At 42.2% G+C, this 27932-nt stretch overlaps 1 protein-coding gene across 1 annotated transcript; it reads right to left on the reverse strand.

Annotated features, from left to right (window-relative positions):
- Positions 1–4150: 4150 nt before the first annotated feature.
- On the reverse strand, positions 4151–27036 carry LOC147642247 (RNI-like superfamily protein). Its single transcript, XM_086804388.1, has 12 exons — positions 26864–27036; positions 26712–26771; positions 25197–25283; positions 24981–25093; positions 11717–11792; positions 11545–11615; positions 7027–7113; positions 6864–6936; positions 6677–6747; positions 4660–4728; positions 4455–4560; positions 4151–4353 (listed from the first exon to the last, which is right to left on the reverse strand). The coding sequence occupies exons 1-12, from the start codon at positions 27011–27013 to the stop codon at positions 4288–4290; spliced, it is 1029 nt and encodes a 342-aa protein (XP_086660514.1). The 5' UTR covers positions 27014–27036; the 3' UTR covers positions 4151–4287.
- Positions 27037–27932: the final 896 nt, after the last annotated feature.

The following is a 27932-nucleotide window of genomic DNA, read 5'->3' on the forward strand; positions in this document are numbered from 1 at the left end:
CCCTAGGAATGGGTTAACAAAGGGACAAGGTTATAGGACACTATCTGGGCTAAGCAGTAAGCATAGCAATGTACATCCTCACTCGAAGCTACACAAAGGCACACAAGGGTGGTATCACACCACAAGAGACCTACTCTAGTAAGAAAACTCCAATGTCTCATTTTAGAACATTTGGTTGTTAGTGTTATGTGAATATACCATATACATTCAGAAAGAAGCTTGATGCCAAAAGCAAGGAGTGTATCTTTCCTGGCCCATACAATCAAGAGTCAAAGACTTATCAACTCTATGATCCAGAGAGGTGAAGAAGATAATCACTAGTTGAGATGTGGTGTTTCAAGAGCAACCACACTCAGTGGAGGAGACAGGTCCATTCTCTCTATCATCAACTGTAGAAATAATCCACTATAAGCCCAACCCCCACCAGCCATATTTTCTCTTGAGGAGGAGAATTCAAAGGACAAAGACTCTCACACATCACACTAGCCTACTACTAAACCACACGAAAAGCCACTTCTAAAGTAGGCACATCAACTCTTTGATGAGCGCAAGCCAGTAGCTAAGATTCTAAATGAGGATAGACCACGCGGATCAAGGAGAATTAGAGGAGTAGAGAAGAGCATCCGATCTCATTATCAACATGGCATTGATGGCTGAGATAATGAGAACAGTGAAGGAGCCAACCACCTTGGACAAAGTCTTAGCACATCCAAAGTGGAAAGCTGCAATACAATCTCGGTATAACAACATCGTAAAGATAAACAACATCGTAAAGATAAACACATGGGAGCTAGTTGACCATCCAAAGTGGAAAGCTGCAATACAGTCTCAGTATAACAACATCGTAAAGATAAACACCTGGGAGCTAGTTGACCAACCACCAAACAAAAAGGTAATCGGTGCCAAATGGGTTTGGAAAGCTAAATACAAAGCTAGGTTGGTTGCATAGGGATTTTCAGAGGTGGAGGGTTTGGACTTTGCTGAAACCTTTGCTCCCATAGCTTGCATGACAACTGTCGGGGTGATACTTGCCTTGCCTACTCATAAACGGTGGCCAATTTTCACATAGATGTCAAATTAGCATTTCTAAACAAACATCTCGAGAAAGAGGTATATGTAGCTCAGCCACCAGGTTTTGAGATGCCCGAATCAGAAAGCAAAGTTTCTAGGCTAAAGAAGGTATTATACAAGCTGAAACATGTCCAAAGGGCATGGTATCAAAGGATAGATCAAATTTTCAAAGATATTGGATTGACTAAAAGTGCTTCTGATGCTAATTTATATGTTCTAAAAATACATGGCAAGATTACTTTGGTTGTCCTGTATGTAGATAACTTAAACATCACAGTAGATAATGGATACGCTGAACCGTGAGTTTAAGATGACAGACTTGGGTCTTATGCATTTTTGTTTCGGGATTGAGGTCTAGTAAGAGTCAAGCAAGATCTTCATATTGCAGTATAAGTATGCATATGAAATTCTCATAGCATTTGTGAGGATGACCAACTTAAAACTTGTTTAACGCCTATGGAGATGAATGTGAAGCTTTCTCTATGGAAGATTCTTCACCATTATTAGGCACAAGAAGTATAGGAAGCTGGTAGGGAGTTTAATTTTCCTCACTAACATTAGACTTAATATCAAGTTCACAATTGGTATTTTGAGCAAGTTTTCCACCCAACAAGCAACATGAGAGTCATTGGACGCAAGGGATGCAAGTACTTAGGTACATTAGAGGTACTCTTGACTATGACATCACTTATAGTGTATGTGGCACTCTTATGGGTTATTGTGATTTAGATTCGGCAAGAGATTGAGTCTTTCTTCTATAAAAGATGAGTACAAGATAGCTTGTTTTGCTACTTGTGAAGCAACATATAGCTAAGGAGGATTTTAGTGGCCATGGGAGAGTCCTTGGAAGTAAGGGATGCAAGTACTTAGGTACATTAGAGGTACTCTTGAGTATGGCATCACTTACAGTGCATGTGACACTCTTATTGGATTATTGTCATTTAGATTCAGCAAGAGATTTAACTCCAGGAAAACAATTTTTGGATATTGTCTTTCGGTTGGTTTTGGTGCTTTCTCTTAGACCACCAAGCAGCAGCCTACAGTGGCACTTTCTTCTATAGAAGATGAGTACAAGGTAGCTTGTTTTGCTACTTGTGAAGCAGTGTAGCTAAGGGGAATGTTAGTGGACATGGGAGAGTCCTTGGAAGCAAGGGATGCAAGTACTTAGGTACATTATAGGTACTTTTGAGTACAGCATCACTTACAGTGCATGTGACACTCTTATGGATTATTGTGATTTAGATTCAACAAGAGATTGAGTCCACAAAATCAATTTTTGGATATTGTCTTTCGCTTAGTTTTGGTGCTTTCTCTTAGACCACCAAGAGCAACCTACAGTGGCACTTTCTTCTATAGAAGATGAGTATAAGATAGTTTGTTTTGCTACTTATGAAGCAATATGGCTGAGGAGGATTTTAGTGGACATGGGAGTTCAGATTAGTGGGACTACAGCCTTGCAATACAACAACCAAAGTTGCTTGGCTATTGCCAAGAACCTTGTGTTTCATGCTCAAATGAAGCACATTGAGATTCGGTATCATTATGTGCGAGAACTGATTGAGAATAAGACAGTGGAGATGGAGTACTATTCTACGAACCAAAACTGCACCAAGATCTTCACCAAGGCATCTTCATTGACTTAACGTTGGGCTAAGGACATAATCCATCTTCGGGCAGACATTAAGGAAAAGTTTTAGTATACGCTCAATGCCCGCCTCTCAGCATGTAGCTCACATCTATGTTTGGTACACATTTATAAAGGCTCCCATTATGAAGAGAAGCCATTGGTACACGTATCTTTGGTGAAAACCCCGACTTAAACATCAATGGAATCGTTAATGTGTGACCATTGATAGTTAAAAATGATTAGGGGTTCAAGCGTTAGCTAAGAATCCAAGAACAAGAGCTCCCAACCCAATGATACGGGTGTATTATTAGTGAAAAATGGTTGGTTGACCACGTTTTGAAGGTGATGATTGTGTATATGCCATGTAACTATCTACTTTGTATACACACCTATTACACCACATGCATCACTATATATGAACAAGCTAAGGTATCCAATGCTTGTGAGTATCCACACCCTCTAGACTTAATACTTCCTCCATTCAAAGTTTGTCTAGATCACCATCTAAGCTCTATTTGAGAACGCACAGATGGACAACACCAACACATTGGACCTATCTCAAAAATTAAAATTCTCTCCATTCTCTATCTACAGCATTGTCTATCGCACTCTGTTTTGCTAACTATGTTTTCACTATGATATATTCTTATAAATAAACCTTCATATCCAACGGTTACATAGGCAACTATGTGGAATGAAAAGAACTTTAGTCCTCTCCTTAAAATAGGAAAGGCTTTCATTTTCCTTTTTATTTTCTTGTGTGTCAAAAGCAATTTCTTGAGCGGGTGCAAGGGTTGTTGCAATGTGAGCACTAATGATGGACACCATCTCATTTCTTCCCCCTTATTGACTCCTCTTAGAGAAATACTAAGTACCTCTCGCAAGTCTCAATGACAATCTTCAAGGCAAGAAGAGTTAATGGATTCATCTAAGGTGACACTTAATCTTATAAGATTATTAAGAATCTTATGATTTGTTGCCTATACGCAAATTGCAAGGATAACAACAAACCTTGCAACAAGCGATGGAAATGGCTGAGCTCATGAAAGAGGAGGTTTGTTAGACACAGCTTGCAACCCCCCAAGAGAAAGCTAATCATCTTCCCCATATCAATCCGGCTTGTGCAACTCCTTGCAAGATATGATGTGGCTACTCACAACAGATCTTGAAAGCCGAATCTAGCACACAAATCAAAGTTTGCATCGAAATACTATACACCAGAATCCAATTAAACAAATCAAACCTATGGTACTATGTTTACAAAAATAAAAGTTATCTTTTAAAGAAAGGTTTGTTCCTTGGCTCTTGTATTTTTTGGAGAGAAGTGTGCCAACTCTCCACCACTCATGAGAGTATATTATAAATATATGTGTGCAAATACAAATATATCTAAATATGCACACATATAAATTAGACGTGTGTTTACAAGAAACTGTGTGAGCAAGAGAGAAAAAAAAAGAAGAATATAAATTTTAAACCAAGGCCTTAAAAGAAATGGTTCTTGATATCAAAGTTTTAATTTAAGTGTTACCACTTGCAAATCTCCAAAGAGATGGCAAGAGTTGTAGTAACACAATAAAATTTTGAAGTCAACTGTGCACGTTGAAACAATTCAGCCGTGGGAAAAGCCTCAAAAGATCAGCATGTGACCTCTTCTGCAGCCAAAAAAAAAAACCAGAGAAATCACATCCCTGATTGTAAACAATAATGCAAAACTTGCACAATGGACAAATCTGTAAAAAGATAAAGAGCTTACTCTAATGTTTGCACAACCATTTACATCAATTGTTGTGAGTGTTGCCGAACATGAATGGGAAATGCTTTGGAGTCCTTCATCCGTGACACCCAGCAAGCCATGCAAGCTAAGGTATACAAAAGCAGTATAAAAACAAGGGCACTTTTTGGTTAGCTTACTTATACGAAGCCCATTAATGCATGTGTATGTGAGCTTCAATGGGCACCTTAAGAGTTGAAGCATAGAACAGCTGTTGCCGATGGACTTAATGCCGGTGTCTGTCACCTTTACACACCTGGCACCATCAAAAACACATAATGGCATAGGAACAATTGATGTCATGGTTGAAGAATTTTAGTATAAATTAAAAAGAAAAAACCAAAGAAAACGATTAATTTAAAAACAGTTCATTGAAAACTGATGTCATGGTTGAAGAAAAAAATCCCCCCAACAAAAAAATAAAAAATTCCAGCAAAAGATTAATTTAAGAGCAGTAACTAAGGTCATGTTTTCCACGTATGAATGGTCGTGCCTTGTCTAATGCAAGCTAGAAATGTATAGATTAGTGCACCTCTGGGTATCACGTGTAAGGAGGAGAATTTTAAAAAAGGTCTAATTTACATGTTGCTGTGAATATGCATACATAATCTTCTGTATATGTGCATCCTTAACACCCCTACGGTCAGTCAAATACATTATAAGCAATACACCTCCTGCGAATGTAAGCACTGTAAGAAGACCTGATTTAAAAAAACTATATCCTGTGCACTCAAGTTGCCCAAAGACTAGTAATGCAGGCTTCAATCACTTTGTTGGACTCTCAAGCGAAAACAACTCTCGGTATGACATGTGTTTTTGTGAATGTTCCTCTAGTTTTCTGAGTTGAGAAATTCTCTAGGATTCATCATTGAAGCAAAACATTGCTTCAGCAGTTGACAAAGCACTCAGCACTTTTCTCTCTTTCTCAATGCACACACACACACATGCATGCATGCATGCGTGTATTTCTATAGTTGACAACACACTTTGTGAAGCATTTCAATGCAGAAAATTCTCCTCTCTCTCTCTCTCTCTCTCTCTCTCTCTCTCTCTCTCTCTATATATATATATATATATATATATATATATATATATATATATATATATATATATTGTGTGTGTGTGTGTGTGTGTGTGTGTGCGCGCGCGCACGCGCGTGCATGAAGTGTGAAGGCCTTTGAAAAAAGCCTTGGAGGGGCACCCCTTGTCCTGCATAGCTTTATGTCAAGAACGAAGCTGCCATTTCTGAAGCTTACGTTTATCATTGCCAGCAAAGCAATGGTGTGCACATCGGAAGCTGGATAGCTGCTCCTCAGTAAGAGCACGTTGCTGACCAATATTAGTAAGTTGCTGCATTTGAGATTTAGCATTTGCTACTCGAGTTCTTAAGTCCCTCATATACCACTTAACATAGTCTCTGATGACATCCTGCATGCCCATAGAAAAACAATCCCAAGCCCAATCAACATCCACAGAAGCATGCAAAACAAGGCGGTCAATGAGTCGTTGTACCATGGACTTAAAGCATTGATGTTTGAGATAGCTATTATTAACCAGTAAGAGCCTTTTGCAAGGTAGCGGTACATCATGTACGGGGAGGCTCATGTCACAAGTGAAATCATCAAACTACACTGCATGTAACATGTACCATCTATCCAATCTAGCCAAATAGCTAGTGAAAGCATTATGATGGAAAGTATAGCCAGGGCAACCCGGCATAAGATGCTGCCATAAATCACATGCGTGCAAGGAGTCAGTCATACTACACCAAGCCTGGCGTTCTCTGAAAAGCATATGAGACTGATGTGAACTGTTGTCCCCCGAATTAGGTGCATTATTCAAATCTCCACAAAGAAAAGCATGTCCCAGCCAAGGGTAGGCAGCCAAACGACGCCACATTTCAGCTCGCGTAGCAGATTTTTGCGAGGCATAAATTGAAGCAAACTCAAAAATTTCCCCATTAATAGTACATTGAATAATCAGCTCACAATATATGGGATTTACTGCTATTTACTTAGTCCCAAACCAGCCTCCATTTTGGGGCAGCTATGAATGTACATTACACTTTTAATGAAACACTGGTTTTCACAAAAAAAAAAAAGTGTGCATGTGCGCGTGCATTTGTGCAAGCAAATAGCCTAGTGCCTAGGAAAGTCTAAATTACATATCCAACTTCAAGGATATTTGAAAAGAACTATGCATACCATGTCAAGTTCAAGGATTCAAGATCTTTGCACTTGGCCAAACCTTGAGATATTCCATTGTCCGTTAAATTCTGTGAGGTAATCCCCCTTTTTAATATAATTATGAATTCAAATAAGCACGGTACCATGTGATTAATTTAAGAGCGCAAGAATAAAAAAGAAGCCTTAGCTTTAAACAAGGACATACCTGAGCTCCGCAAAGATCTAAAACTCTTAGAGCTTGCAAATTCGCAAGCTTTGCATATGACTTATCTGTGAAACTGCAAGATCACTCTAATTATCACAGATAAGATGAAAATACACCCTCACAAAAAGGCAAAGACAGCATTTTCTAGCCATCACTTACATACCTAGAAACAGCATAAAGATAAAGCACTTGTATGTTGCGACAAGATTCTAGAAGCTGTATGAGCCCATCATCCGTCAGTCTCACACATCTGAAACAGCAAAAAATGCAGGTGTTAATAGCATTAAAAATCTGATTGAAAGGAAAGAAGCAGATTGCATAAGAAATATGTGTGAGACACAAAAGGCTGAATTTCTATATTTACTCATATATCTAGTTCACAGAAAACATTAATTGAGAGTACCCTTCTCAGCTTACTAATGCAAGAGTAGGCCTTCCAAAGCAATGCCTGGACTTCCATCAGAAAAGACATCTGGCTGGAGACAAGAGGCCGGCCAGATGTACAGAGAGCTGGGCTCAAGCCCTGCCCCCCAAAGGCAAGGGGGGTCCGCAGACACAAAGGCCAAGGAGGAAAGCATGTGTCCACATGGTCTGGAGTCTTTGAAGATGCCTTCCATGAGATCCCCTAAGGAAATCGGAAGCCCGTCTTCTCCGAGGCATTTGCCCCTAGGGAGTGCTGTCAGAGCCTCCCCAAGCTCCTCTGCCAGTAAAGGGTGTCAACAGGAAAGTCCAGAGAGCGGGAGGAACCACCTCTCTCGTATGCTGCCAGACCCGCTCACATGCGTCCAGCACCTAAGAGGATAGGGGGGCACCCGTGAGGAAAGAGCGGAAGAAGTATGTGGCCATGGCTCGCACATGGGGCAGATCCGCAATCATGGATCCATTCTAGACTCACAACTGCAATACCATACCTCCGCCTGTGTGGGCCTACAATCTCAAAGAAATCTCCAATGACCCTATCTCCTGCCCAAGTCCAAAAGGAGGCTCTAGGATGGCATCTATACTCCACCCTCTGCTCCTCGATGGAACTAAGCTTTGTACGGGCTGCAGCCTAGAACTAGTCGTGGACCCAGAGCGATAGACAAACACTTGACAAAGCTTTGAAACACAACGGAAAGCCATAAATAATATAACAACACCGCACTGAGTTGGAACGGCCGGCCGCCTCGATCGGGGATGACGGAGCGGCTGCCATGGAGTCCTGGAGGTAAGAAGACCTATCTGAAAGCTGAAAACACCTAACAAAGGGGCAAAGAGGATAAAGGTTGGCAGGCAATGAGGGGAAGCAGGGCAGGCCGAAAAAGAAACCACGGAAAGGAGCGGAAGGAGCAAGGGAGAGCAAAAAGAGGTGCAAAGGCCAAGTTGACACAGAAGAAGAAAGGGAGGTGGAGGGGAGGGAGGCAGGCGAAGGGGGGAGGCTGGAGGGAAACATGGAAGAGGCGGGGCTTAAGGGGGCACACAGGAGGTGGAGCACAGGGCACACAGGAGGCCTGGGGCAGGCAGCGAAGGGCGAACAGAGGGGCAGCGTGCAAGAAAGGGGAGGGAGGGTGAGGACGATGGCTGGCAGAAAAGCACAGGAGGAGGGGCCGTGCGAAGGAAGGAAAAGGGGGGGGGGCACGGGCGCATGCACAGATAAGGGGAGCTCCAGCGACCTCAGTTTGATGCTCTCCAAAGGGTAACCTCCTCCAAATTTGGTGACAGGCTTTGCTATATGCTGCCTTTCTTGCTTGGATCTCTTGTCGGTAAGCTACCAAGTTGCTCTCCAACTGTGGATAATTTCCTCACCCATCTCTATCCTACATGGTTGTACTATGCTCTTGTAGAGATTGATGTTGGTGGATCATGTTTTCTCGTAAGAAACCAAAAAGCTCTTGGACATCTGCCGAAACTCCATGTTCTGCACACGTGTACTGTCACTATTGTACATAAAGAAAAACAAACACACCTTTGAGGTCAAGGACTAGGCAAAGGTTTCATCCTCGCGTGATGGGAAGAAGGGTGGCTATAGCCAATTGGCTCCGGCAAGGAAGCCGCATATACTCAAATATAAAATGCTACCCTATCTGCCATCTCCATCCACACTGGCAAACCTGTAGCCCCCCCTTGGAGGCGCTCCCCATGTTACTCACATGCAAAGTACTTCTAAACTTTTCCTGTCCCCACAAAAAAGTTGTAATGAAGTATACATTGACTTTCTCCATGTCAAAGACAAAAAAAATTGTGAACTTTTCCCTTGGCTTCCCTTGGCACCGACAAGAAAGTCACAAATACAACTTTTCCAAATGTGACTAACAAGAAAGTACCAAGGAGTTGAACTTTCCCAATACAATTCCCGAGAGATTTGTAGGGAAGCACTCATGAACTTTCACAATGTCACTAACAAGAAATTGTAGGGAAGTAAATTTTTCCACTTTTCAAACAAGTTGTAACTAAGTACATAAGAACTTTCCCAGTCGCCAGGAAGTCATAGAGAAGAACCATTTTTTTCAACTGAAGTCATAGTACTTTTGAGTTTTCCGATCACCAAGAGAGTCCAAAGGGAGTACTTTTGAACTTTTCCTCTCAGTACATTTGAACTTTCCCACTAGTACATATGAATTTTCCTAGTCGCCAGGAAGTCATAAAGAAGAAAAAACTTTTCCAAAAGAAATCATAAATGGTACTTTTGTTTCCCGATCACCAAGAAAGTCAAAAGGGAGTACTTCTGAACCTTTCCACTAACACCACTAGAAAAGTCGTTAAGGATCTTAAAAGTGGAATGTTGTTTGGAAGTATGCACTTCAAAATTTTCCCCATGTTGCAGCCAAGAAAGTCATGAAAACTAACTTAGCAAACTTTTCCATGATTGTAATCTAGTAAATCCCAATGTCACAACTATAAGGTACGGACATACTTCCTATCTTTCTTAATGTCATCAGAGTGTTGAGGGGAATATTTTGACCCATCATACCAGTCCAAACAAGACTCATGTCCTTGGTGTGTTGGATAAATCCCTTCACTTGCGACCACTAGGAAAGTTGTAAGTATGTGTGACCTGTATCCCAAATCCGCCGAAGATACTTTCATGCGATCTGGGTAGGACAAGGGAATAGAGCTTGGATATCTAAGAACATAGTGATAGGTCTATTCCACAACACAAGTTCTCGAAAGCAGGACAATGCACATCCAGGCCACTTAAGGTGGATGTTATGCTAGCCCCAGGTATCAACTTATGAACTGCCTTTTCAAAACATAAAATGGGCTGCTCCATTGTCTTGAATTTGACCTGGTTCACTGTATTGACACAAAATGTAAAGAATATGCGTCATATTTACAGCTACTCTCATAGACAACCAATAAGTGTAACTACATCAACACTATATAGCGGTAGTATGTCAATGCTGATGACAACCATGAATCCTACCTTGGGTTATATGAACACTCTCTAAGGTCTAGACTCTATGCATAGTTTGATACAGGCTTGCAATGAGGCAACACTGGTTCACACCAATAGCACCTGATATAGTTTAAAATACAGAGCCCCTCCTAACTTTGCCAAATAATTGTGCACCTAATAAATAAGCCACCTAGCCTTTCTATTGTAGAGATCATTGGTGATGACCAGACCTAGAAAATTGTTTGAATCACATATTATAGAGCCATAAAGCATAGCCATGGATGTAGACATTCACAAGAGCACTCACAAGAAACTAACAATTAATTACAAGATGGGCAACACAGGTAAAACAGCTCTATAAAGATATCTTGATCTCTCTTACAAGAATGAAGGGAATCCTCCTTTTTACAGCTGATGCTACACCACAACTTCCTTCTCTCCAAGTTTTATCTCAAAAATCAATGTCCAATCTTATTGTTCATGGTCAAGTATGAATCTCAGAAATGTCATAGGCATCTGTAAGATGGTCTTCACTCACCAGAGATTTCCCTTTTGATTTTGAGTGATCTAAAAACACTTAAAACTACCCTAGAACTACATAAGCTATAGTCCGTTATGGAAGACTTCACATACAGTGTTATGATATGATCTGTGTAAGGAGAGTAAAGTGTGAACTATGGAGTAAGAGTGGAAGGAGAACGTTTAAATGCTTAATTTTGCCAGGAGTGACACTTGAGATTCATTTCTTAAACATAAGGTTGAAGGCTCCACAAAAAGATGGACTCAGAACTTGAACAAGTTAATAGCGGGGACACCTCATCATAAGCCACTGATTCAAAGACACTCTGTAACTGATTCAAGTTACCAACGTGGACACCATGGCATTACTTAAGACATACTAGAAAACTGGTTCAACTTACCAATGTAAAGACCATAACATTTCGTACAGGGTCAAGCACAAAAGCTGCCAAGGACACCCCACAAAATGAGCCTAATCAGACCAAAGGAGGCAACAAGGGCATATCATTCGATGGACCTTTAACACCAGAGCAGCAAAAGTAACTCTATGAAAACTGTCAGGAGATGTAAAAGGCCAAAACAAAAAGAAAAGAAAAGGGAGGCACCGGGGGGGCGCGGGGGGGGGGGGGGAGGTGGTGTTTGGGGGAATGGGATGATTGGCACAAGCACAATAGGCCACAACACACTTGGGCACAAAAGTGAATCATATAGCAGCCTTTCTCTTCTTTCTTGAAGTCTATTTATACATGCCCATAAGAAAGGAGAAATGTGAAAGGAAGCACGAACCTAGTCAAGTTCAAGTTTTTCAGGCTTGTGCAATGCACACTCATTGTCTCCAAACTTTTGTTAGTGACTCCCTGAATTCAAAAAAAAAAAAAAAAAACCATAAGACAGCCCTATAATTAAAAATTTTGACAAATTTTCTGTCAAGAAAGACACAAAAGCATAAGACACTCACCTTACATCCACTTAGATTCAGCATTGTTAGCTCTTTACAATGTATTAATAAAGCTCCAACTCCAACGTCAGTAATCCTGATGTCAAATAGAAGTGTATAAATCTCTCTCTCTCTCTCTCTCTCTCTCTCTCTCTCAGAGAGCTTGGAGAGGCACAAAGCCACCTTCCCACGCCCGGCAGATTTGCAGAGCCTCCTATAGGCTAACCCATGCTCGATATCCTTGACGGCCCCCTCCCTCTACCGGGGGTTAGCTCCATAGGTTGTATGATGATGGTCACACTTTGTATCATATGGCTTGGATTTGACATTCTCAGCTCATAGCTCTTGTCTTTGTTTTCTTTTGTACCATGATGAGATTACATGGACACTATTATATCACTTTTGGTCTCATAGACCAACTGGGTCTTTTGAAGACATTTAACATAATTCTCTCTCTCTCTCTCTCTCTCTCTCTCTCTCTCTCTCTCTCTCTCTTAGTATTCCATAATGAGTTTCCATGGACAGTTTTGTATCACCCCAGTGAGATAGCTATGTTTATGTTTTCTTTCTGTTTTATTTTCCATTCCGTGATAGATATGCCATGGACATCATTGTATCACTTTGGTCTCATAGGCAAATTGGGTCTTTAGTAGACGCTTAATATATCATTCTTTCTCTCTCTCTCTCTCTCTTCGCTACCTCTCTGCCCTAGCTATGCCTCCTCCTCTCCCCTTTCTCTCTCTTTGCTGCCCCAACTCCGCCTCCTTTCTCGACTTTTCCCCACGCGCCCTTGCTCACGCCCCCGAGGCAGCAACATAATCCTCGCTCTCTCTCTCTGTCACATGCACTCTACACTGTAGTGCATGGTGACAAGATGGGTCATCATCAGTGCATCATTGTGCAGCATCAGGACCCTTTAGGATATGAAAATGTCATATGACGTGTATGTCACGCAAGAGCTACGTAGGTCATTCCTCAACCTAGTGTCAATCAGTCAATCAAGTCTCTTAACCCACTTGGAGAGAATCATTCATACATGTAGAGTCAGTAGAAGCCTTAGGGTTTGCATCATATCACGGTCTGCATTTGAATAGCATTCACCCCATACGCATGTAGACCATTGCAGAAGCCTTAAAATACTATTCAGCATTATTCCACATTTTCCCCATATTTATTACCATTATTTTAGCATTTTTATCACATTATTTCAGCATTTATCACATGATACAAGTTGTGTAGCATTATTGATACAATCGGCCAGCTCTGTAGCCAGCCAACCAGCTTCATGTGTGAAACCAATCCCGTCAAGTGGGAATAGACTCCATGGGACACCCACACGCGTAATAGCACAACTTAAATATCACAATATGAATGGACAACTTAATAACAACTGAAAACTGAAATGAAATGAAATGATGATCAATAGACACCAGCACTGGGGCCGGAACCGGCCGGCCCCCCCCTCAATATATGATATATTATTGGGAGTATTTAAGTGATACAATGCTCCATGGGTTCAATGAACCAGATGATGTCCATGTACAACTAAAAATGAATACAATTACCAAACAAGAGTCTTGAAGAAGACGTTCGAAGGAGAGCGATCCACTTGAAGAAGTCTAGTCTCTACGGTCCTGTGCCTTCACTGGAATCCGCAGAGAGCGCCCCACTGGTGTTCCAAGACCACGCACAAACAAGCACTCCTATACTAACGCCTGGCTCTCCCGATCTCAGCACCCATGGACCGTGGTTCTCCAAAAGCTTGGACTACCCGGCACCGAACGGGTGTTAGCAACCAGCTTAAGAGATAGATGATGATTCGCCACCAGCAGCCCGATGATAGGGAGAACTGGAGTCGCCTAAGCGCAAGGGATACAAGACTTGTGTGTGTAGCCACCTACAAGGTAAGAGGTGGGGAAACTGTACGCGACAGCCTGCAAAGCAAGAGAGGGAGAAAATGTGCGCAACCACTTGTGTGCAGCCGCCAGTGCACAGCTACTTGTGAGCAAACGGAAAGGGAGTCCTGCGCAATTACGTGCAAGGCAAGAGGAGGGTGGTGACCTGTGCGCAGCCACTTGCAAGGCAAGCAAAAGAGGCCTGCGCAGCCGTGCAGCAGCCTGTAGGCAAGTGGAAGAGAGGCCTGCGCAGTCCACCAGCGTGCAGCAGCCTGGGGGCAAGCGGAAGAGAGGCCTGTGCGCAGCCGACTGTGGTATCGCTGTCTAGTTGCAGTCGTCAGGCAAAAACGGGAGCGATGGGAGGAACTGGGTACAGCCGCCTATATAAACAAGAGGAGGATCACTCCTGATTTGCATGGAGGGGCACACGACCAACAGCTAGCCGGCCCACCTGAACCGCATGGAGGCGGCCAGTTCCAAAGGTGGGGGGTGGGTAGGTGGCCATGCACCCACCCCCACACACGAGGGGTTCCCTCCCACCAAGACCCAAACGTGGGTGCCCAAAATGGGTGCCCACCCTACCAAGGACACCAAGAGATATTTGGGAGGGTGCCCACTCATTAATGAGTGTGAACCTGTAACCTTATAAAAAACAAAGGTTAGAAAGAATGCTATAAAATAAACAATTGCAATTCACTTACCACCTGTTCACACGCAACAAAACTCGTCAGAAGGCAGAGCAAACTTCACGACTCATTGGCAGCGTCCCCGCTCAGTAAGTGGCACGTCAAACAAGCAAACACAAGCCTTTGAACCCAACACATATGACTAGGATTTGACTCTTGCTCAAAATAAAGAAATGAAGATGAACGGCGGCAAGCCCAAGCAACCGTAGTCTAGTACCCATCCCCAACAACAATAATCTGCTTCACAGCCAAGGAAAGATAATTCGTCTTCTAAAGACGCTAATAAGAAGGACGGCAATTCTACCTCTAGTTCAAGGGGTAAAAAATAAGGAATTCAAACCTAAGAAAACCCCTAATGAAAAGGCTAAAGCAAGCATCACTGGAGGCTATCTTCCTCCATAGAAGCAACGAAAATACCAATCAAAAAATTGATATTTTTTCTGTCATACAATTGGGCATGGTAAGAAGAATTGTCAGAAATGGCAAACGGAGCAAGCCTCTAAGCCACCTTCTTCCGCAGTTGCCACACCATCGCCTACTCCTCCAACGCTGCCTACTACCACCAACGCAGTTCGGCTTTTATTTTCTATGCATCATATGCCATCCGTGGTATTTGATGCTAAGCAAGAGGGTGAGAGTAATGCTGCACAGAAAAGCCTGATCCAAGCTTATGGCTCTACCAAGGGCTGCCAGTTTGTAGTCTTGTTTGACATGAGCAATTCTAAGAACGCCATCTCTCCCCGGTTGGCTACCAAAATGAGCTCCACATTAATGCCCTATCATTTCGATGTGGATGGGTTTACACCTAGTCTCCACACCCACATTTCTCAAAAGGCGCAACGGTTTTCCTTTCAAGTTCAAAAGGCCTCATTCCAACGAGATTTCATTGTCTTGCCTCTTTTGGGATATGACATGATTTAGAATCCAGTGGTTTTGCCAATATAAGCCTATTCTCGATTGGGGACAAGACACTTTACTATCTATGAAGGTTTTCCTGAGTCCATCATGATTCGTGGGGATAGGAGCATTCTCGACATCCCTTTGATTTCTCATCTCTAAGTCTGACAAGCTATCCGAAAGGGTACAGAAGAAGCATTGACTTATGTCCGTGCTCAGCCAACCTCTACCTCATCGATAGCAACTATCTCATCATCATCTCCGGTCTCACAGTTAGCAGACCTCCTTTGTCGACACCGAGACATTATGCTTTGGAACAATCTCCCACCAGTCTCCCCCCCTCTCTCGTCTTGAGGACAATCATATCGATTTGGTCCCTGGTGTAGAATCTCCTAGCAAGTTCCCATATCATCTTTCCAAGACTTTAGAGAGCGAGCTAGAAAAATAGTTATCTGAGCTTCTCCGAGTCGGATTCGTTCGGCCATCTTCCTTACCTTTTGTTGCACCCATCCTATTTGTCTAGAAGAAGGACAAGTTTGCATGCCTTTGTGTAGATTACCGGGCATTAAACAAACTCACCATTAAGAATAAGTTTCCTATGCCAAGGATTGAGTACATGTCGGAGCGTTTAGATGGTACAAAATTTTGCACTAAGATCGATCTCAAGAGTGGTTACCATCAAGTCCGCATTTTTGAAGCTGACATTCCAAAAACAGCTTTTAGGATAGAGCATGGTCACTACGAGTTCGTAGTCATGCCCTTTGGGCTTACCAACGCACTAGCAACCTTCAATAAAATGGTGTCCAGGATTTTCGCAATCCTCATTGGTAAGTGTGTTTTCATGTTTCTTGATGACATACTTATATTTTCAGCCAATGCGGAGCAAAATGAGAAAGATGTGGAGAAAGTCTTGCAACTTTTGTGAGATAATGGACTCTACATAAACGCCAAAAAGTCTATCTTCGGCGTTACAGAGGTTCAATATTTAGGCTACATCATCGGTTCCTCTGGGATTCAATTGGACTCCTCAGGTTCAAAAGATCTTGAATTGGGACATTTCTAAGACCACCCACGAGATCTATTCATTCCTAGGCCTTTGCCAGGCCTATAGTACGCATGTTCACCAGTTTTCCAACCTTGCAGCACCTCTCACCAACTTACTCAAAGGAGTGAAAACTCATAGACAAAAAGTCACAATTACAGGCAAGGTGCTTGATACATTCCGTGCACTCCAAAAAGCAACCTCAGAAGCACCTGTTTTGAAGTTAGCATCTTGGGATAAACCTTTCAAGTTCATTACCGATGCCAACAATGTAGCCATAGGTGTTGTTCTTCAGCAAGACAATAGACCCGTGGCCTACTACAGTAGAAAGTTGGATGTCTCCGAAAGGAATTATTTGGTTTATAATAGAGAGCTTTTGGGTGTGATCACAGCGCTCAAACTTTGGAAACCTTTTATTATGGCCAGGTTTTCACAGTCAAAACAGACCACCAAGCACTTAAGTGGCTTTAGACCATGCCAAGTACACAGTGGAGTGATCGGCAACCCAAATGGAGTCGGATCTTCCAACAATTTGGAGGAATGATCAAATACATCCCTGGTAGGCATAACCCTAGGTTTATGACAGAGAGCTTTTGGGTGTGATCACAAGGCTCAAACATTGGAGGCCTTTTCTTTATGGCAACGTTTTCACAGTCAAAACAGACTATTAAGTACTTAAGTGGCTTCAGACCATGCCGAGTGCACAGTGGAGAGATCGGCAAGCCAGATGTAGTAAGATCTTCCAACAATTCGGAGGAATGATCGAGTACAACACTGATAGTAAATGCTCTTAGTCGAAAGACTAGCATCCAGACCTTGCACGAGTCTACCATTCTCAAAATCACTACCATTCTCAAAATCACTGGAAAAGATTTGGATAGCATGAAGATCAGTATGTCGATTCCCCTAAGTTTGAAACTCAATACAGTTTGGCCCTCAATTCTGAGAATGTCCATTACTCAATGCAGAACGGTTGGCTGTTATACAAGAACCGTCTCTGTGTCATTCGGGAAAAGTGAGCAGCTCTTCTCCATGATTCCCATGACTCCTTAGTTGGAGACCATAGAGGTATCAACAGTACCCTCCTCGAGAAATTGAAAAGGTCCTTTTATTGGCCAAAAATGAGGCGTGATGTTTATTCACATGTTCAAGCCTCTAAGATTTGTCAAAAAGTCAAGGTTCCACATACGAAGAAGGTTGGGTTACTTCAACCTTTACCTATCCTTGATAGACCTGTCGTTGACATTTCTATGGACTTTACAAGGACTCTCCCAGCATCCACCGGTTCTCGTAACACTCGGTGTTTTACCATTGTGAATCGCTTTAGTAAGTTTTGCATGCTCGTCCCATGCAAGCATACAGCCATAGCTAAGGGCGTAGCCCACCTTTTTCTCGAACATTGGTACCCCATTTGTGGTTTGCCTAGCACCATTACATTAGAGACAGGGATTCCAAGTTCACCTCGCATTTTTGGAGAGCATTGTTCGAGAACTTTGAGACCAAGTTACAGTTGTCTAGTGCATTCCATCCACAGACAGACGGCCAGACAAAAATCTATAACCGGTTAGCCTTTGATGTTCTCAAGTCATACTCTCATGACCAGCAGTCCAAATGGAAACATTTTCAAACATTGGTCCAAGCCATCTTAAACGATACTCATTCATCCAGTGTCAAACGTACTCCGTATGAGGTAGCCTTTGGTCGCCGTTTCTCCTCTCTTTTGACTCTAGAGGCTAACAAAGCGACGAAAGCATTCTCCGAAATCATTGAGTCAGTTAAGGACCGCTTGGCCAAAGCCTAGGAAGCTTATAGCAGACAAGCAAATAAGTCTAGACGAGATGTTCAATTCAAGGAAGGGGATTGGGTCTATTTGCGCATAATGAAACAAAGTTGAAACAAGTGGACAAACGTTGTTCCAAGCTTTCTTTCCGTAGTTTTGGACCTTTTCCTGTAGTTAAAAAGCTAAGTGCTGTCTCCATGAGGTTGAAGTTGCCTAACAGTTGGACAATGCATGATGTTTTCCATGTTTCTTGGCTAAAACCATATGTTGGACCAAAAGTTTTTGATGTTTCAGATGAATAAAAACCAATCATGGTTGACAAAGCAGAAGTCATTGGTCAAAGACTCCGTCAATTCTACAAGAAATTTCGAGATCGAGAAACCCATGAAACGAATTGGCTAGACGAGGAATTCTTTCAAGAGTACCCCCAGTTATTGGCAGACTACTTTGAAGCCATGAACCTACTGCCAAACTAAGCATGTAGAAATGTCACATGCACTTTGCACTATAGTGCATGGTGACAAGATGGCTCATAATCAATGCATCATTGTGCAACAGTAGGACCCTTTAGGATATGAAAATGTCATAGTCGTGGCCCCATTGTAATCCTCAGTCCAGGATATGTCAGGCACGAGCTACGTAGGCCATTCCTCAACCTTAGAGTGTCAGTCAGTCAGTCAAGTCCCTTAACCCACTTGGAGAGAATCATTCATGCATGTAGAGTCAGTAGAAGCCTTAGGGTTTGCATCAGATCACGGTCTGCATTTGAATAGCATTCACCCCATATGCATATAGACCATTGCAAAAGCCTTAGAATATTATTCAACATTAATCCACATTTTCCCCATATTTATTACCATTATTTTACCATTTTTATCACATTATTTCAGCATTTATCACATGATACAAGTCATGTAGCATTATTGATGCAGTCGGCCAGCTCTGTAGCCAGCCAACCAGCTTCATGTGCATATAAATAGCATCGATTGCTTCATTCCATTCCATCTCATCATTGAAGCAAATGCGATTCGGCTATCAGCCTTTGGGAGCATCATCGCTTGGAGCATATAAGCATTCATCATCACAAAACGTATCATCATCATTCAGCCAAGGAGAAAGTGCTTTAGTCCCTTGCATATTTCAGCCTACAGCAGATTTCAGCATTCATCCACTTCATCGTTTGCTCCAGCTATCAAGGTAAAGGTAAACACAGCATATTCATTCATTCATATTGCATAATCACAGCCTAGAACAGTCCCAAAACAGCCCATCTCTCAGCCACAGTTTGCAGCCTTCCTACAGCCCCTTGAAAGAGTGCATTGGCCTTGAGATTGGACATCAAGGGTGCTTCTACAGCCGTGTACAGTTCAGCATTTCGCATTCAATAGCGAAAAAATCTTGAATTCCAAGAGGAACTTTCTGACCACTCTCTTTCCTCTTTTTCTCACAGAATGAAACACAATTTGTTCTAGCTCTTCCACCCCTAGTGGATCCTTCAAAACAAGTTCCTCTAGGGGTAACCTCTACATGGTTTCGATAAACTATCATGGAAAACATTATATATCCTCCAATAATCTGAAAGGTCCAACCGATGACATACATGGTTGATCTTCTTGGTATCCTAAAAAAGATCCATATACCATCATTCCCTGACTTTGGCAATCCAATCCATAACAATACTCTCCGATAGAACATTCAATGGGTGCAATAATCCTACTGGTGTTTGTCGATCAAATTTGACCTTCTGACAAACCAATCATTCTTGAATCATAAAGTTCAATGTCCTTTTTCATAGTAGGCCAATAGAAGTAGTTCTCTGAAGCTTTAAGTGTAGTCAAGGTGTCTCTATGCCCCATGTAGGAAGGAGCATGGAACTCTTCCATTACCTTGCCCTCAATTCCTTGCATCACACATAATCTGGGTTTGCATCATAAGAAAACCCTACTTGATGACATAAAAAGTCACCAAATCTCTATTCTGCAATCTGTTTCAAAACATCTTTGAAATCCTATTTGGTAGCATAAGGATCCTTCATCAAAGTGAAATCCATATAGAAACCGCATAGCTCAGGGATCTCCGAGATAATGCATCTACTTCCTTGTTGTGTTTGACATTCATGGGCCACAACATGGCCTACTTGGTTCAAGACTGCTCCAATGCAATCTCTCGAGGCATCACACTCTACCATAAAAGGCTTTGATGAATCTGGAATAATCAACACCGGTCCTTTGCTAGCATAAAACTTAAATGCTTGTAAAGATTCTTTTTCAGCTTTGGCCCACCTAAATCCTACGGCTTTATTTGTCGAAACATGCAATGGGCTAAGCACCACTGCAAACCATTTGTCGAACTTCCTGACATGATGTCAATCTAATGATCATCCGATCTCTCCGGCGTCTTTGCCTTCCTTTCCCTTGTCTCAAGGAAGCTGCATGTGTGAGAGCAAGCCTAGGAGTAGCTTCCATGTCTCCTCCATACGAAATAGAACAGGTAGCTCTAGATCCTCTTGCAATGGTGACTCGAAGATAGGCTTTAGCAGCTTCAACTACTTCGGCTTCAATGACTCAATCCTTGATAAAATCTGCAAACATTTGAGCCCTTCTTTGGTCTTGTTCTCTTTTGGTTCTTCAAAAAAGAAATTCTTCGTCTCTGAGAGGTCATTTGAATTGTCGAAAGTCATAGTACTCTTCTGATGTCATGGCCACGGTTTCATGATAAATAGATTGACGGTCTTGGGTCCCATTTTAAAGTCTTGTATTGGCCTTATAGTTGCTCCCTTCATTAGGCCCTTGGTCTCTCTCTCTCTGCTCTTGACATGGCTCTGTCACCCCAAGAAAGTTTCTTCAAGAGAAATCCTGCTCTGATACCACTGTAAGCCCAGCGGGGCATGCAGTGACAGACTCAACCACGTGTCTAAGAGATAAAGATATAAAAAGAGAGAGAGGAGAAAGAAAAGGGAATGGGGATCTTGCACAGTACACCACACTGAGCGGGGAATAGGCCCCGCCCCCTTTCAAGAATTTATCCAAGAACAATCCACGAGCACGCTGGCAAAGATCAATACAATCAATGAATACAAAACAGACAGAGATGCCGGTGTAGGATATCCAAGTCAATGTTGATGTCAATGTCGAGGCACGAGATCTCTGATGCCGTACACACCACGGGGATGACCCACAAGTATCTCTCACCGGGATAGGACCAAATCCAATATCCAAATCCAAATCCAATAAATCCAAGTCCAAATCAAATCCAAAACCAAGTCCAGATCCATGTCCAAGCTATATGTCTAAGTTCCATGTTCATGTCCAAGTTCCAAGTTCAAGTCCAAGTTCTAAATCCACTCGCTCATCCTGTGAATAATGTCCACAACTCATATAGCCTTGTCGATGAAGAAAACCTTCGAAAAGCTTTTTCTACGAAGAAAACTGATATAAAACCTGTTTTAATGGTTTTTGAGCGATAAAAATCTCCAAAAAGTAGTTTTTAGGGTTTTTAAAGCAATTTTAGCGTTTTTGAAATTTCAATCCGTACATGTCCGTACAGCTCTGTGCATGCGTCCATATCACACATGCATATGCCCATACAAGTCTAGGGCTGATCGTATATCTGAAAAGCAAGTTGGAGAAGGTGTTGATGGCGAAGAAGAAACTCTCCATGATCATAATGATGCCCACACACTCCTTAATCTCCTTCAAGAGAGGTTCAAGCCTTTTTATACTTGAAAAGGGCTCTACTTTTTGCCAAAAGCTTATCCATGCTTTTGCTTTGCCTTTTTATACTTTGCTTTTTCCTTTTTGCCTTTGCTTTTGCTCTTTTTACTTTCATGAATAAAATATTACTCAACTTTTGGTGCTTTGCTTTTCTGGCTCTAAGGCCTTGCTTTTTGGCCTTAGAGCTGGTTTTTTAGAAAGCTCCTTTTAGCTTTTTGGTCCAGCTCAATCTCCTCTTTCCAATGGTGCCCTTGGCTGGCAATCAACCCTGTTTGACTTTTTGCTTTTTCTTGCTTTTTTGACCAAGAATGATGCTTTTTCTTAATCAAATCTTATGGACCCCCCTGTCCCCATGTCTTCTTCCACCTATCTGATGTCCGGGCATGGGTTTCATCATGTGAAATAGAGCCAGGAGGGCCAAATAGTTACACAAACCATCAGTCCCACACGAGATTATCCAAGCAGTTTGCTGCAGCCCCGAGGATAGTGGATGCACTCTTCCAGATAGTCACATACCTCCATCGCATCAATGAGACGGATCCCCATAGGTACCCGAGGCTTCCCCTCGAGTCCTCAAGACAGCTACCACTTGAGGGCCACCCTAGTATAGCATGCCTCGGTTTCCACTTGGCTCTCAAGATAGCTTTTGCCTACATAAGGAATGTAATGCAATGGTTCCATCCTTGTGGAGCCCCAAACATGAATCGGCTCCCTAGAATAAATGCCAAGAAATGAAGAGGCATGTCGACGGAATTGAGTACCATGGGGAGTTGAGGCATGGTGAGAAGCTATAAACACTTATTCCCTCTCACGGTGAATTGCAGATTTCAGCTTTCCAAAAGCCGCTCCATCACGGTTCAAACGAGGTGGCTTCTTGAATATAAGTTCACCCTCTTGTCCCTTCAATGCATCTCCATTGCGAATGAGAAAACAAAGTGCCGGCTCTCTCGGTTTCACACCCAATTCTAATGCAACACTTTCCATGGCATCATTCACAAGAATTTATTTCCTTTAGTGCATCCAATATCTACTACACACCCGGATTCTCTTGCAAACTCTTCAAATGGACATCCTTAAGGCGAAGCTGCTACTTGAAATTTTCCATTTCAGCACACATAGTATCCTGTTCATCTGTTTCTTGCCCTTTCCCCTTACCATGGGGATGGTTGTCCCTCATGTGCACAATCACCATGGAATACATCAAATGCATTTCCAACACGGCATCTATCATCTGCATGGTCATCATAGAAAACACCTAGTCTAACCTTATTCTAGTGATCCAATCACTACAGAACTGAATGCCTACAATGACCCAACCTTTTGCTATTTATAGTCCCTTGAAGCACTTGTGGACTGGCCGACCTGCTATCAACCAGGTCTCTAGACCCATGCTACCAACATTCTTTGATAAGCCTCTTATCTGTTGGCCGACAGGAATCTGGTCCCACCACAAAGCTTCTCGTGCTACCTACTGTAGGTCCAAAATCTGGTCCTACATCCAGTTTTTATATGTTGCCCTTTAGGGATTAGCATGTACATGTCATGCACATGACATCCCCCCCCCCCCCCCCCCCCCCCCCCCCCGCTAAACTTGATGACAAGCTTCCAACTTGACCCTGGATGACTGTCATCATCCCCTTGTCTCCCAAACCTGTCATCCTTCCCTTCCTGGCAACCCTGCCCTCTCTCTAGCTCCACTCCAAACCTAATGCAGATCTATGCATCGGTTCCACTTTGTCCCCTTGCCTTTTTGCCCTATGCTTAAACACTTTCTTTGGTCTTCTTTTCCTAAGTATTGAGTTTGGCACTCTCACTCCACCCCTTGGAGGATCATCCTCCCTTGAAACCGTTTTCCCGAAAGCCTTTCCTTGTATGCCCCAAGTGGCATACAAGGAACACGACTGCCATTCCCCTTGGGTCTTTTGGAACACCACCAACCAACCCCTTGGAAACTTCTTCCATGTCTTGTGTTACTCTCCTTGGACTGTGCACCTTCATCCGAAACACCATTAGTGTTTATCCTTACTGAGCCTGATGCTCTGATACCAATGTCTTCTTTCAGCCCTAAACACCTTCTTGGAACATGCTGATGCAAAACACACGCAGATGATGGAGAGGAGAGAGAGAGAGGCTATAGCTGAGTTTGAGTATATTCAATATAGTACAAAAAGGAGTACATTCTTGGCAAACATTAGGCTGCCCTAGAGAAGGTAGAAAACACCTAGTCTAACTCTATTCTAGTGATCCAATCCCTAAAGGACTGAATACCTACAATGAGCCCAGCCTTTTGCTATTTATAATCCCTTGAAGCACTTGTGGACTGGCCGACCTGCTATCGGCCAGGTCCTTGGACACTTAATAATCACATGCTGCCGCGACGTCCTCTTATAAGCCTCTTATCTGCTGGCCAACAGGAATCTGGTCCCACCACAAAGCTTCACATGCCTATGCTAGCTGCTGTAGCTCCAAAATCTGGTCCTAAATCTGGTTTTTATCCGTTGCCCTTCAGGGATTAGCATGTACATATCATGCACGACATAGATCTTACTTATAAAGCTAGACTTGCCACACTCATCTGACATTGAAACACTACCAACTTTGAATGCTAGAGCCAACCACCTCACCCATTCTCACAAGGTTACCCAACAATCATTTCCTTATACAATCAAATCCACCAAGAAACCTCCCATAGAATTAACTTCGCAAATGGGTGGTATGATGATGACTACAAGATAATGTGTGGACGTCACAATGATGAGCACATCCGCCAAGGACATCCTTATGCATGTCAAATGGGTTACGGAATGAGAACTCAAATGCTTGATCCAATGGAAGCAGCATGCATTTCTAGAAGCCAATGAGCAAGTGTTGCTTAGGAATGTTTAGCAAAAAGTCCACACCAAGGCTCTCTACAACATACAAAATCAGCCCTTTCTTACCTCTCTTACATCCTACCCCCTACTACTTTATCTTTGTTTTCCATTAAATCTAAAATCATCCATAATCTGAAAAATGGAAAAGCCAAGAACCACAAAGAGCTTTCTTCTCATAGCTGTGAGACTTTGGTACCTGCCTTAGTGAAGCTATTTAATGAGAACATTTGCCATGGCTTTCCTTGTACAAAGTTTTGTCACAGATAGGATCTCAAACACAAGAACCCTTTACAGACACTCATTAAGAGTAGAAACATAGAACTCGTCATATGCAAGTTTTTGCCGTTTAGAGAACTTGACTACATTATGCTTGAATAAGAAGATCAAAACTGACTTCACCTTAAATTCCAATATATTGAGAAGGAGTTGAGCTTTGGACAGCTTTTTGCCACTATCTGCACTCCAATATCTGTGATCCTTTGACATGCATTCAAGTTCACAATTTGAATCTCCTGCCGGAAGTGATTTTCATATCACAAAAACATCCTCACTCTACCTTATTTGCACTCCTTGCAATAAAATTTAATAACAGTTACTTTATCAAAGCATTGCTACCTTTTTGCCTTCCAAACATTCCAAGTCATTGTCTTCTAATCCTTGGGCAAACTCAAGGTTTATCTTCTCCACATGATCAAACTGTGGCTAAACAAAGTACAAGAAAGTTAGGAACGTTTGTAAGAATCTGTACCATCTACGTACAGCAAACCAAGAGAAAACACTAACATGTAAACAAGAACCATTACCATGAGTCTTCATGTGCACATTTATTTATGTTTTGTTATTTTTAATGTTGTGAGTTATATATATTAGTATAAGTGTCATGGTTTAAACTCATGCCCCCATCTGGGAATCATGGTACGACAGCCACTGGGGCAAGGGGCCTGCTGACTCGTGCACATGCAGGCGATATTATCTTACATTGTCTCTTCGATTACATAAATCTTTTAATTTTACTTATAGTTAACATCTATACTTTGGCCTGAAATCCCTTGCAAATTTAGGCAATACAAGGACATACCAGTACTCTCAAGCATTAAGCTGTCCTGCAATCTAATTGCTTGTTGATGATGCCCGCTCGAGAGGTCCATGTTGCCTCTAGCCTCACATGAACAGCCCTAGACTCTTTGTCCATGTAATGGCAACCTTTGCAACAACCCCACCAACTTCAGCGACTGTCTGCAGTGTCGCTACATCAGTCAGGACTCTATACAGCTTTGGCAGATGTCCATACAATCTCTGCGGCAGTCCATAGAGCATCTGCCTCCTTCCCTTTACAAGTGCACGGGCCTCTCATACAGGGGTGCACCCCTTTCATACCGATGCGCAAGCCTGCTGTGCTGCACTGGTCTTTGCCGCCTCTTCCATTAGAACTTTGCATTAATGCTAGGTTTTGCAAGCAAATTAGGGTTTTCATTTTAAAGTTTGTGTTTTTGTGTTAAATCAGCATTTTGGCATCAGCTTTTTGCTCATCTTTGCTAGAAAGTCTAGATTTCAGCCTAGCATGGTCCTGGGGAGTCTATGAAGCATCTAGAAGTCTAGGTTTAGAGTTTGTGGACTGATTACTGCAGAAAAACAGCAAGCAACTCTTTATGGTAGACCGGTTAAAGACCTACTCTTAGATAAGGATTTGGGAGCAAACCACCAAGAATATGTTCTCCATATAATGAAAAGAGAGGAGTTCATCGAGTGGAATGCTGATTGCCAGAAGTGTTGGGAGTACCACTTGGCAGCAATGAGATTCAAGCAAGAAAGGGTTTCTACCCGAATCATGTCCCAAGTACCTACAGAAACATGTGTAGCACGCTTACTAGTGGTTAGATCAAAGTCTGATCACACCTAGCAATGTGAGAAAGGGTTTTACAGAATGCCACAATCGTGAGAGGCTCACAGCATTTGTGGGTTGTCAGAGGAGCACTTATGGAAGGATCCATTGCCTTTACAGGGAGGGTTTTGAGCTTCTGTATAGTGTTTTTCTATGTGATCATCGGCAGCATCCGTGCCTCGTTCTTTTGGGCATGTGAATTAATTTAAGATTCTTTAAACAATAACAAAGCCCAGTAGAGAGGGTACCAGGGTAATCGCTGCAGCTAATCGCTGTCCAGCCCTGGAGGTACCATGCAAATCCAGCACCTGCGATTTGGCAAACAAGGTGAGCAATAAGGGACCATGTTTACATTTGAAAGAAAGAAAAAAAAACAGTACAACTGTTGAATGGAGAGTACCTTCCAAAGGGGGGCATGGGAGAGGAGGAATCGCCTAGCAAAGGTGTTGGCAGAGGCGAGAGCACAAACGTCCCTCTGAGAGACCTTGGAACTGATTATCACAAACACCTGTGGCACCACCACCTTGTTCCAATGCTCCATCTCCTCCATCTCCTCCACAATGCCTACTAGTGTTAAATATATACATACTACTAGTAGTGTTAAATATATACGAATAAATGCAAAGATTTAAGAAATTTTAATGTCTGTAGGTCCTTTCTTTTTTAGGCATTTTAAATTTAGAGAATATAATTTCTCGTTTGCTTATCTGTATAATTACAAGGAGCACTCTAACCAGCCCAGGAAAGAAAATTTAAAAAAAACATAAATGCCATAATTTTCAAAGCAAAAAAACATTAAATTTTGAAGATGTTTACATGTTTCATTGCAAAACATTGAAAAAACAAGCGATAGTTACATAGGCCCCATAAAAAACTATCAAACTAAGTAGAAAATGCTTTTTGTTGTGTGAAACCAACAAGGGCCAGAAAAAAACCCTCAAACTAAACAAAAGAGGCTTCTTCTTCTATCAAAGCTACATAACCTGAAACTAAACAAAACACGCTTCTTCCTCTATCAAACCAACATACTTGCAGATTTCTAGAGAGAGAGGCACAAATTCATCACCTTCTACAATAGCTTTTTTGAATTTATATGCTCTCTCCCATACAGATAAATAAGATGTACTCTAGTCATGTGGTGATTGTGGCTGTTGATCATCATCAATAACTATTGGGTTTGATCTACTTCTCGGCTGAGTATTGTTGTTATCTTCAATACCATTAGCATCAGCATCCTCCTCTTCTCCATAATCTCCATTGTTTCTTGCATTTGTGGCCTCAAAGTACCTGCTAGGAGGAGTGTCGACAAAGAAGATCTCTTCTATATCTATGCATTAAGTCAATTATGGTAACTTCATTACTTTCCAAATTGCTGCAGCTCTTTTTTTGCTCATGCCCGACCCTATTTTTGGAATAATCCAAGAGGCTGTGGGCGGGTAGTACTTTCTAGTACGAATCATTTTTAGAAG

This window comes from Cibotium barometz, chromosome 1 (genome assembly GCF_041138505.1).
Source record: "Cibotium barometz isolate CiBa-2024 chromosome 1, ASM4113850v1, whole genome shotgun sequence".
Lineage (NCBI taxonomy): Eukaryota > Viridiplantae > Streptophyta > Polypodiopsida > Cyatheales > Cibotiaceae > Cibotium > Cibotium barometz.